The 12725-nt window shown below is 40.8% G+C and overlaps 1 protein-coding gene across 1 annotated transcript in view; it reads right to left on the bottom strand.

Moving 5' to 3' along the window:
* MTCL3 (MTCL family member 3) overlaps positions 1–12725 on the bottom strand; it is a 41583-nt gene continuing 28858 nt past the window's right edge. Inside the window, exons 4-6 of the mRNA XM_065888966.1 lie at positions 8193–8264; positions 1548–2723; positions 1–111 (exon numbers count right to left, since the gene is read on the bottom strand). Of these exons, the coding sequence (XP_065745038.1) occupies positions 1–111; positions 1548–2723; positions 8193–8264 (1359 nt within the window). The remainder of the gene's footprint in view (positions 112–1547; positions 2724–8192; positions 8265–12725) is intronic.

Raw genomic sequence — 12725 nt, 5'->3', positions numbered from 1 at the left:
TTACAGTACAAAAAACAGTGTAAAAAGGAAGACAAGTTTAAATATTGTTGTGTAAGAAAGTGATGAAAATAATACAAGAATGAGAATAAGTAAAATGATAGGCTGGAACATCTGGGAAGGTAAATGCAAAGACAAAAAGAAGAATTCATTAATAATAATTTTTAAAACTTAAGTTTATATCAACTAATCTAAGCATTCATTCAACTTACAATAGAGAACCCTCCCTTATATATATTTACAAAGTCTGAAAACCTACTATTATGTACAGTACTTTCTCTCACTCTGATTTCTATCTCTTCACCCTGAGAGTATAATTGAAAAGCCACATACTCAAAGTATTCAAAAATCTGAAACTAGGAAATTAAAAACCAACTATGTGATATAATACATAGAGGAAAAAAAATCTTTACTATTTCGAAATTCAACAAGTTTTATTATAAAAGTTTGTTTTTTTTTTTAAATAGCAAAGCAAAGCAGCATGCGAGATAGATAAGCGATAGGGTTGCAATTTTTCTAGTTGTGACTAACAGGCAGTTAATCTAATATCATGCTTCTGTGTATAAACTGATTTTTAAGTTTAACCCTCTTGCGTGTCTTAAAAGCCATGCATGCTGTTGTTCTTCCGTGGGTTCTCCAACGGATACAAGATACCAGCCTTGCTAGAGGAGTAGCACTGCCTGTTTGCTTTATAAACTCTCTTCCGTGCTTAACCCTGACAAAATGCATCAGTCTTTGGCCACCATACCTGGCTAGAGCAGATCAGTCCAACTCATCGGGTGTGCCTCTACAATTAGGATGAAGGAAAAATGCTGGTTTTCCCTGTTCGGGAATAGTTATTACTATTTCTCTGAATTAGTGTTGCCTTAAAGCTAAGGTATAACACTCCTTCCCCAGTCCTGAGATTCTCCGTTATAGAGCCGACAGTGATTTTCTCTAGAAATAAAGATCATGTTACTTCGACGTGTGGTAGGTACATCAGCGGCTCCTATTTGCTCCTCTTGGTAGGGATCCAGACACAATATCATCTCTCTTTACCTCTGGTTTCTACATTCTTTCCAGGAGTTATGCATCAATCCTGATCATTTAGTGATTTGAAAATATTTTAAGCTTAATTTGAATCTCGGCTCGAAAACCACAGATGAGCAATTGAAGATTTCTATTCGGAATCTTCTTGCAGCTCAATCTGTTAGAATCAGTAGAGTAATATTGAAAATGTGGACCTTCAATAATCATATATTTTAGAAATCCTTTCATCTTTACACAAAAACTGGGGGTGGGGGGTGGAGAGAGGGGGAGGCGGGTAAATTTCCCTTTTAAGCAAAACAGAGGGAGAATAGTTGCTGATTGGATTACGAAAACCTCAGGCCTGAAGAAGGACAGTGCGAAAGAACAAGTGCGCCATGGGGCTTCCAAGCCCAGAGAGGCTCTGAGCTGGGACTTCCCTAAAGCGGGGCTTGGAGGTCGGTGCGCGGAGTCGCCCCTCCAGGGACCGCGGCTCCGCGGACCAGCCTCGCCATCGCCGTGGCTCGCAATAGGCAGAACTGTACCTGACTCACGGATATGGGCTCCTCGGCGCCGGCGTCATCCGCGGACTTGGGCACCTCGAGGCGGTCGATGAAGGTCTGCAGCTCCTTGCGGAAGGCCTTCATCTGCGCATTGATGCGGTAGAGCAGCTCGTGCTCGCGGATGCGGCTGCCATCGTCCTCCTCGTCCATCAGTCCGAACAGGTCCCCGTTGGCCACGTAGATGCGCGCCTCGGTGATGATGGTGCTGGTGTCAGCGATGAGCCGGTCGATGGTCTTGCCCAGGCGCTCGGCCTCCGAGCGGATGTCCTTCATCTGCTGCCGGTCAGAGAAGCTCTTGGGCCAGGGCCCGGGCGCGGCGTAGAAGGAGCGGGTGGGCGTGAGGCAGCGGATGTTGCGCACCTCCTCCGAGTCGCTCTCGCCGCCGATGGGCCCTTCGCGCTTGCGGTGTGGCGGCCGCGAGTCGTCGTCGCTCTCCTTCTTGCCCGCATCGCTCTCGGCGTCGCTGTCACGCGGGCTGCCGCGGATGCCCAGGTGCGAGGCCAGGTCGTAGCGCTGCATGTTGGACATGAGCACGCGGTTCTCGTACTGCAGCTGCATGACCTTGCCGCTGAGCTCGTTGATCTGCAGGCGAGCCGCCTTCAGCTCCTCCTGCAGGGCCTCGGTCTTGGCGCTGTCGTGGTGCCGCGCGCTCTCGTGGCCGCCCGACTTGTACTTGTACTTGTTGAGCTCCGCCGTGATGCGCTTGTTCTGCTCCTCCAGGTCGGCCACGTTCCTCCGCAGCAGCTCCGTCTCGTCTTCCACCAGCTGCAGGTGCTGCCGCAGCTCCGACAGGGATTCGCTCTGCTCCCGCAGGAGGGGGTTGGCCGAGCCGTTAAAGTCGTCGCCCTTCAGGTCATCCAGTTCCGCCTTCAGGCCTCTGTTCTCCACCTCCAGTTCGACGATTTTTCTGCCGAGGATGTTGGCTTCTTCCTCCACCAGCCTCAGCCGCAGCTTGAGCTCAGCCTCTCTGGTGCTGGGAGGCCCCCCGGCTTCTCCTTTAGGCAAAGGACTGTCCAGATCCCCATAAAAGGATCTGTACTTCTGGAGCTCGTGTTCGAATCTGTCCTTTTCTTTATCAATCTTGGCCATTTTCTTTCTCATCAAAGCAGCTTCTTCCTTCACGAACTGCAGCTGGCATTTCAGATCTTCATTGTCCTCCTCATTTGGGGAAAAAAAAAAGGGAAGCGGACAGGAGATCATTTTTATGTAAATAAAACAACCAAAAAGGGACACCTGCAAAACTAACTCCTTTTTCTTGTAAATAAGATTTAATGAGACAGAGAGACAGAGAAGTAGATGCTGTACATTTTTCCCAAATCATTTAAATTCTTTGGCAGAGGAAAGACTAGGACAATGTTACATCCTGGAAACCAAAAGAGAAGGGAATATAAAAAGAAAAACTGTGGTCATCACTATTCAGAGAATTATACGTTCTCACTGCATACAACTGTTTGGCTGTCATTTTCAACAATGTTCATTTTGTTTGTTTTGTTTTTCTCATGGTTTGAGTTCCCCTGACTGTAGTAAATATGAAACCTCTTCCCTGGAAGGAGCATGTAGCTTAATATGTACTCACTGCCTTTTATTGAGCTCTGACTCTCAGCCAGATACTGTAAAGTTCTTCACACGTATGACCTAATTTAACGTGCAGAGTAAGCTTATGAGTAGGTATTCAAATTCCTGGTTTAAAGATGTTCGATAGCTTGTTCAAGGTTACATAGCTCATAAGTGGCAAAGGACAAAGATGAAACTGGAATTCGGTTCTGACACTAAAGCTTAGTTCGGTACATGATCACTCGGCCATACAGCAAGTCATCTGTCCCCCATCTTTATTCAAGGGAGAATTGTTTTTAAAGGGCTTTAAAGTAGGGAAAGTTTAACACTTGGAATGGTCCATCCAAGAAGAAATTGGTAAGTGTTCCATCTAGATCAATTTTAAAATTGGATTTATTTCCATCAGTCTGAAATGGATAGAACTGGTTCTGCCTGGTAAAAGGATGATGGCGTAGACCCTGTAGAAGTTCTTCTCACACATTCTAGGACAACCTTCAAACCCTAATCATTAACTAAACGGAAAACTACAAACAGAAAAATGGAAATCAACTCTTTCTCAGAGAGCTAATATAAAAACACATTATTATATCCAAGGACATATTTCCCAAAGACAATTTCCCAAAACTCTCTTTTAAGTATGCACTTTGGGCATACCATGTAACTTCTGTGGACTTAAAAATGCCGTTCTTTTCCAGCACTGAGTCAGCTGTGTTTGAGATGAATTCTGGTAAAAAAGTAGCAACCACTGATGGTGAAGGTGAGGAGAATAATGAGCTCCTGCCAGAGATGCTCAATAAATGTGGCCCAGAGCTTTTGCGAGAGAAGAGATGGAGAGCAGGGCACTGGGCTCCTATGCTCCCATCCACTAATAAGAATTAGTATGAGAGTTGCTGAGTGTGCAGAGCCTGAATATCACATTCCTTATATCATTATATCCTCACATGAGCCCCACGAGGAAGATGATATACTATGTCTACTTTGCAGACAAGGCAGCTATGTCTACTTTGGTAGAGCGCAAATTAATGTGACAGAGCACATCTGTATTCAGACTGATTCCAAAAATCATATTTTTTCCACTGCACATGTTGCGTGAAAAGATGCATGAGAGGAAAAAAGTAGGGCAATGAGGTGAAATAACAAAATCAGATGTGCTGGCTTGTATGCTTCCCTTTAGAAGGGGTTTAGAAGAAAAGAGAGAAGCACAGAGAACTGAGAGAACTCCAGGAGCATAGTGAAAAAGGATAAGAATATATGTCACAGATAGATTCGATGTGAGAATCCGTTTCACAAGCAAAGAAAGAAGCTGCCCTGCAAGAGACTATGTGTTCGGGTCCCTGAACTAATTCTGTGAGGATGAAACCAAGGACGTATTACAATGTCTAATATCACATCAGCAGAAGAGTCAAAGATAACCCCAATGTTTTGAGCTTGGGTGTCTTGATGGATGTGTTGCCAATAATAGGGACAGAGACTGAACAAAGAGGATCAAGTTTTATGGGAAGAATATGGATTTAAGTACATTAAAATGCTGCCTTTGAGGTGTGTCGGTGGAGGGATACCCAGTGGAAACATCTATCAACAGGCATGTGGAATCTCAGGCCCAAGATTACCAAGATTACAGCGCTGGACCTAGAGGACAGCTTAGGCCCAGAGGGGAGGACATGAGGATGAGATGCATAGAGGTGATGATTGAAGCTATTGCAATGGCTTCAGAGGCAATCAAAGAGGAGAAAAAAAGAAAGGGAGACTGAGAAGAAATGATTAAAAGTTGGAGCACAGAGCAGGAGAGTCAAAGGTCACTAAAGCCAGAATTAGAAATAATGTTTGAATAGAAAGTTGTCCAACAATATGCATATCAAATCTGCTTTTATCTAGACTAGGCTCTGCTGGGAAGTAAGAGCAGGTGAGACTGGGAAGCTAGCTGGACTGCATGTTCTATCAAAGTCCTTGATTGCAAGGCAAGGCCTTTATTTGCTAGTAAGAAAAAAAAATGTTATAATACTGCATTTTGAATCTAATCAAAACGGCAATGGATGTGATATAAATCACAGACTGGAACAGAATAACACTTCGCTGGACTATGTAAAGCAAATATAAAAGAGGAGGATATTTGATTTGTGTACGTGTAAGCTCTCCTGCCCAAAGGGATGAAAACATGAAAAGTATTTTAAGAGTTGGACCTATATTGCATGTAACAAAGCCGTGATAAAGAAGGAAGGAGAATGATGGGCATGATGATTATTTTATTTATTTTAAGAGAAGTCTTTTCAAGATACCAAGTATGGTAGTTTCCGCAATGTCCAAGGTTTAAGAATCCTGTATGCCAATGTGCCTTGCCTCCTCATCCTATAACCTAACTATTGTAGGCTCCGTTTGGAACTGGGCAGGGAAATCCCATATATAAATGCGAAATCATTAAAATCAGAGATTGTTTGGAAAGTGCCTCGTTGAAATGTAACTGATCAGAAACGCTTGCTCCTGTTTTTCACAGTGAATGCCAGTCAAGAAACATTACAAAGCTTTGAGATGTGAAGCAAGCTGTCTCTTATTTTTGTGTATGTTAAAGACTCAGTCTTGAGAAGATACAGATGACGTTAAGAGGAAGGGGAACATAAAGATGATGAGGGCCCAAAGCAGTGAACTGAGCTTGGCTTTAACCTAGCCACTACTGGAAGCTAAGTTGCACTCTGATAAATTACATATACTAACTCATTTAATCTGTACAACTCTCTATTATGACCCCATTTTAAGGATGAGGAAACAGCTTGTCTAAGGCCATGCAGCTGGTATGTGGCAGAGATTCCCATGTAGGCAACCTGACCCTAAAGTTACTGTTTTTAACTGCTATGCAATACCATTTCTCAGTATATAAAGTCACTGTGCTGCTGGAGGAACATGTGAGGAATACAAAGAAGAAACTGAATAAAATGAAATAAAAAGCTACATAAATAATAGCAGGTTGAACCATACGAAATTGCCATTCGTGTAGGTCAGAACAACAGCATGTTGCAATTTCATATGGCTCATCTAGAAAAGGGGGACATGGGAGTATTCAAAAGTGCATATTGATCCCGCTGCAGAGTGCCAGACACTAGACACCGATGAGTGCAAGCTGAGTAAGATGGCCCCCGCCTACAATATGCCCTGGCTAAGCACGGGAGATGAATATGTAAATACGAGTTACAACAATATAGGATGCTTGCCCTAACGTAAGTATGTGACTCAATGGTCCTCAGCCTTGACCGAGCAATAGAATCAACTATGGACTATTTTATAATTGAGATCTCCCATCTGAGACAGTCCAGTCAATCTTCTGGGGTGGGTTTTTGAAAAAAGACAGGTAATAACCTCTGAAAATAAATGAACTGAAAATGATAGCAGGGACTTCAAAGGCCATAATAGCGTCCTTGCAAATTTCCCAGGACATTTATGTGCACGAAATAAAAACTGGTGGATTGCAACGTGTCTTGACTGTTGTAAGGCCCCAGGTCCCACTGAGAAGTTGATGAAAGCTGCATATGTCTTTTGCAGAAAAGTGCCCCTGTACACATGGAGTGGGGGTCCACAGAGCCAGGAACAAACAGTTAAGAATTCCTGGATTAGAGAATGCTGTTGAAAAAAATAAATAAGCTTTACCATGGGAAGTATAAGAATAGGACAAAAGAATAGGACAAACATGAGTTAAAAAAAATAAACTGTTGATTAAAGCTGACTTAAGATTTTTAGAATGGGGAGCATATAGCACCTCTCCCTCAGTGAGGTGGGGAAGAGAACTGATGCATAAAATTATGGCAAAGACACAGTGGGAGAGTTGTGGTGACAGAGCATATATGAACTTATTAAGGGGATGATGAGAAAGGTGCAAAAAGAAGATGATTTTGGTAGGAGACTCTGGAATTCTAGAACTGCTGAGGCCTATAAATGTTCATGTCCAGCACCAGGGGAAAAATTAACCAAGGACAGAGCAGGGAGAGCGAGGAAGAGGAAAATTAACAATTAATATGTTATGCTTTTAAAAAAATGAGTGAGATGAACTTTTTCAAATTTTGAATATTTAAGTATTGCTTTAGTTAAAATTATTATCTAATGAGAAAACCCCTTGTAAGAATAAAAAAAAGTACATATGCTACAGTCCTGTAGATCCCAACTTACACATTTAAAAATCAGTATCTAGCCAAGTTTTTTTTTTTTTTTTTTTTTTTTGCGGTACACGGGCCTCTCACTGTTGTGGCCTCTCCCATTGCGGAGCACAGGCTCCGGACACGCAGGCTCAGTGGCCATGGCTCACGGGCCCAGCCACTCCGCAGCATGTGGGATCTTCCCGGACCGGGGCACGAACCCGTGTCCCCTGCATCGGCAGGCAGACTCTCAACCACTGTGCCACCAGGGGAGCCCTAGCCAAGTATTTTTAACGAGCCATAATATCATAGCTGTCCCTAAATATTTCCTCTTCTGTTTTAAAATCTCCTTTATTACATCCACCAGCACCTCTGCTCACCCTAAAAGTAGACCTAGTCTTTACTGTGGCTGTGTTTCTAAGTCTCTTAACAAGCCCATGTTGAAGACATGTTTTAAGTTTTATTTTTATTATTTAATTTCCTTTCTTTTGCTTCCCCAGTCATTGGTAGAGAGAACTACTTCATTCTAGGACTCTCCAAAGCCATCAGGAGTCTCTCTCTCCCCTCTGCCACCCTTCCTACAACATTCCTTTCTTTACTCTCTCCTGATACTATAGGAATAGCTATTCTATTGTCCTTATTAATTATGAGTGAACAAGATCAGCACCATGGGTACAGTTCTTAAATGTAGCAACACATAAAGTACTAATGACATTCTGCTGTGTGCTTACAATGCAAAAGCAATAATAACAGGGATGTTAGCGCTAGCTTTTAAAGAAAAGATACTGAATGCTTTATATTGTCTCCTGCATCTACAGCTACAGAATTGATATGCATAATTTAACTCTGTTTTACATGAGTGTATCTGGTTACTGTGTCTACTTATAGAGGTAGCTTATTATTATATACATTTAGAGATGTTTGATGTACTAGCTGAAATTTTATTTCCACATACCTCTGTGGGAGTCTGTTGAGCCTTCTTTTCAGATTTTGGCAAATCTTTGCTTCCTCTTCTCTTTAAAGATAGCTGAAATAAAGCATGAATAGATTTAGTTTGGTAAACTACAATTTTAATTCAATTTTATATTTTTAAGTATCCTAATTTCCTATGATAAAACCGAGCCAAATGAAAAGTGTTAGTTTAATAGCCATAAGGGAGGGAAAGAAAACCAAACCAGATAGATTTAGATATATTTTACTTTGGATGGGGATATATATCACAATAGAAGAGTAGCTGGCAATTATCAAGGTGATTTGGGAAATACAGGAAACCTACTATAAAAACGCAGAAAAGCAATTTGGAGAAAATTTAGATTGATAACTCAATATATTATATTATTCAAATGAAAGAAATCCTTGTTAGCATTCTACATCATTAAAGAAAAGAAAGGAATACGGTATTATTTGCAGTTGGACTTAGGTTGTTATAAGCTTATAAAGACAAACTTTCAGTGGATTTATGTAGAATTTGAACAATTTCATTCTTTCCTCACCACATATGCATGTAGACAAACATGATACACATGTTCATATACACTCTTCCACACACATGTAATACAGTAGGGAATAGTAGGGGTTATAGTAAAATGGAGATGGCATGCTCCATCTAAAGGAGCCGGCTGAGAGGGAATTAGGAATGTAGGCTTTTTCAAAAGAAGCCGGAGATCTGGATTTTTACGTAAAATCTCCCCCATTTTATTGGCTGGCTCTAATTGAAATTCAAACAAATAACACTTTGTAGGTCAAAAAATACACATCTAGTATCAAATCCTTTCATGGACCAGCAGTATTGATCTCTGGTGCTCAGTTCCATTTCTCACCACTGTTAAAGTTCCTCTGTATGAACAGTAACTGCATGTATGAATATCTACCATGTACCAAATACTGAGCTGGATACACAATTAAATAATGTACCTACCATTAGTAAGCTCACAATTTAGCGTGGGAGACAGGGATGCAAACAAGGTACAAGTTGGCAAATGCCGTGCTTTAGGTTCTGTAAAGAAGGGACTTTGTCCTAGTGTGGCATCACCACCATGAGAGTAATAGCTGCCACACAGCAGACGTTGAAAACAATATTGGCTGAACTAATGAGTGCATATGAAACATGAGATTCTGAGGTCAAAGAGGAGGACAGCGGTACAGGCTGACAGGAAAAGGAGGCACGGTTTCTCTAAAGAGCAGGCTTCATGAATTTGCCAAGACCTGCAAATTAAATTCTTCACGTGTTCATTTCTAACCCAGTTCCAGTGTTAAAGGCTGGCATACGTTCGTGCTGCAACTGCTTTCATTCAGTATAAAAAGGAAACTACAGAGCCGAATGAATAGTCTACGTGGTTATTTATTTCTAGTTCACAGACATTCTCCATGTTGCTTGTATAATTTTCTTAGAAACAGAAGCTGTGGGGACTGATTCACCATAACCAAAAGTGATTTAGGAACCAAGCAGCAAAAACAGTCTCAAGAAAACCAAGAATATAGTGAGAGCTGAACTAGGGAATCCTGGAACATTCTGTATAGGGGCTACCTACAAAGAACCACCTAAGTTTATTTTGTTAAATATTTATGGAATGCTCTCACTTTGAATTTACTCCATTATATGTTTTTTTAGCGCTTACTAATGCGCTTCATAAGGTACCATAATAAAAACAGCACAGTCTCTGCTCATTATGAAGTTCCTGATTTACTTGGCAAATGGTCAGTTCAGTCTGCAATTTAATACAGTGTGATGAAAGCAATGATAATGCAGAAGCAGTATTAACTGGCATTGATTGAGGACTAATTCATGTCAAACACTTTATATACATTACCCCAACTAATTCTTAAAACACCCCTTTAGTCTCCTTTTGCAGATGGTAACACTAAAGCTTAGAGAGATTAACTAGATTATTTAAATCAGTGGTTCTCAAAGTACGATCCCCAGAACAACATCATCAGTGTCATTTGGTAACTTGTGATAAATGCAAATTCTCGGGACCCATCCCAGAACTACTGAATCAGAAACTCTGGAGATGGGGCCTAGTGAGCCACAATTTAACCAGCTCTCCAGGTGATTCTGATGCATGATGAACTGTGAGAAGCATTGGTCTAAATTCACTACTTGGTAAGTAGCAACATCAGATCTTGACCCAAGTCTTTCTGATCTTTATTATTTACTAGATCACAAAGAAGAAAGGCTTAATCCAGTCTAGGGCTGGAGATGGTATGGGGAACTAGAGATGATTTCCAGAAAGAAGTAACAGCTTATCTTGAATCTGGTAGACGAGGACTAACACACCTAAAGATGGAGAGGAGGTCGAAGGGAAGAACAAAGCATTCCACGTAGACCATTTCTGGAACACAAAGAAATTTGGGATGGCTGTAACAAAGTGTGAGGAGAGGGTGACATGGGATTTACTATCAGATCTTGAAGGACATTGAATAAAGTTTGGATTTTACCTCATCAAGTCAAATTATTGTCCTAAGGTCAATTAGAAGTATTAAGAGGTTTAATTACTAAGTTATTAATTTACTAAATTTAATTATCCAATTAATTAGAATAATTAAATTAAATCATGATTAAATTACATTATTAGATTAGTTAAATTTCATTATTAAATTATTATTAAAGGAGTATCCATAATCAGATTGTCATAGAAGAAATACAAAGACACAAAGGTGGTAGTCCAAATGACCATGAAGTAAAGGGATGACATGCAAGTGAAATGAGGGAAAGTATGCTCTGGTTCTGAGAACTTTTGTGGGGGAGTTTGTTTTTCATTCATTCCACATATATTTGTTGAGTTCTGGCATATATATGGTACAGTATGGTTATACAAATATGAGAAATATTTTACTCTCCTCCCAAAGAGCTAACTGTTTATGATGGTAAAAAGAATGCAGATAATTAGTTAAAACAGTAGACAGAGTTAACAGCATTTATGAATAAAGAACAAACAAACGATTGAGAGAGCAAAGAAACAGCTATGGTTCCAGATGTGGGGAAATCAGAGAAAATCACCCAAGAGCGCTGACCTTTGAAGGACGTGCAACATTTCAACAGAAATAAAACCAAGTAAACAGCAAGGGCAAAGGTGTGGAGGAATAAGCATGCCTTACAGATGAATGGAGACAGAGACACTATAGAGATGAGATAGAAGAAGACGCTTCAGGGACTGAGGCCAGCTTGTGGAGATGAGAAATTTAGATTTTATCCTGTGGGCAATGTAAAAATGAGCCCTCTAGGGCTTCCCTGGTGGTGCAGTGGTTGAGAGTCTGCCTGCCGATGCAGGGGACACAGGTTCGTGCCCCGGTCCGGGAAGATCCCACATGCCGCGGAGCGGCTGGGCCCATGAGCCATGGCCGCTGGGCCTGCGCGTCCGGAGCCTGTGCTCCGCAACGGGAGAGGCCCCAATAGTGAGAGGCCCACATACCGCAAAAAAAAAAAAAACAAACAAACAAACAAACAAAAAATGAGCCCTCTAAATTAATACAGGAGAAATGCTCAAACTAGGCCATCCTTTCTTAAGAGGCATTTTCTATTTTACTTTTATTTAAACATCACTCAAGTGGTGGGTCAAATTCAAATAAAGCTCTGAGAGAAGGTTTCCCCCTAAATAAAAATATATTGCCTTTAATGAACCCCCAGGACTACCTGTACCTTTAAGTATCACATTTAAATTTTCAATAAATATTTAATCATCTTTTCGTATTCCTATAAGTTTTTATTAACTTTCTGACCCCAATGAAACAAAGATGAGAGATTCATTTGGGAAGAGAAAGCTGGAGAAATAAGGTAAGTCTAAACAGTCTCTTTCCCATGAGGATAAAATTTTGTCACCGCCCCCTCTAATCATACCATCCCACATTCATGCACTAAATCTAGGAACCTCTATAAGGGGACCAGTTTAGGAGGCTAGAGCTAAATCTCACATTTTCATCTTTGTTCTCAAAGTAGGCACTTCAGGTGGCTCTCTAGATAAATATGTTGAAAACATGTCTTGCCCACGTCTTAATCCTTTGCATTCCCATCCTCAGCTATCCAAAAGAGACTGCGGTTCTTTTTATCCACGTGAAGGCCAGGAATTAGAAAGTTTTACCAAAAATTGTTTGCACAGCAATTATATAAATTGGATTTGTGTTCTAAAATGTTTTGAGACTGACTTTCTTTCTCGATTAAAATCTGGTACACTTCTTAATATGTGATCTCTTTGTGCTTTTAGCAATTAAACAACAGAGAAGAACCCGTCTAAAATGTTATTTTTATACATATTATTTGTACAAAAATCTCCTATGTTTTTAATAAAATTAAAGAGGGATCCATTTGTACGGTGATTAAATCAAGAAGGAAACTATAACTGTATTAATATAGGATTTATGGAGCACTAAATGTGTGCCATGTACTTCCCTAAGTACTTAATATGTATCCATTCATTTAATCTTACCAGTCTTAGGAGTGTGCCACCATTATCCAAAGCACACAAAGGATAAACCACTTAGCTGGCAAGTG

Source organism: Phocoena phocoena, chromosome 12 (assembly GCF_963924675.1).
Source record: "Phocoena phocoena chromosome 12, mPhoPho1.1, whole genome shotgun sequence".
Lineage (NCBI taxonomy): Eukaryota > Metazoa > Chordata > Mammalia > Artiodactyla > Phocoenidae > Phocoena > Phocoena phocoena.
The sequence above is the reverse complement of the archived record's forward strand: the minus strand, read 5'-3'. Positions and strand labels throughout refer to the sequence as shown.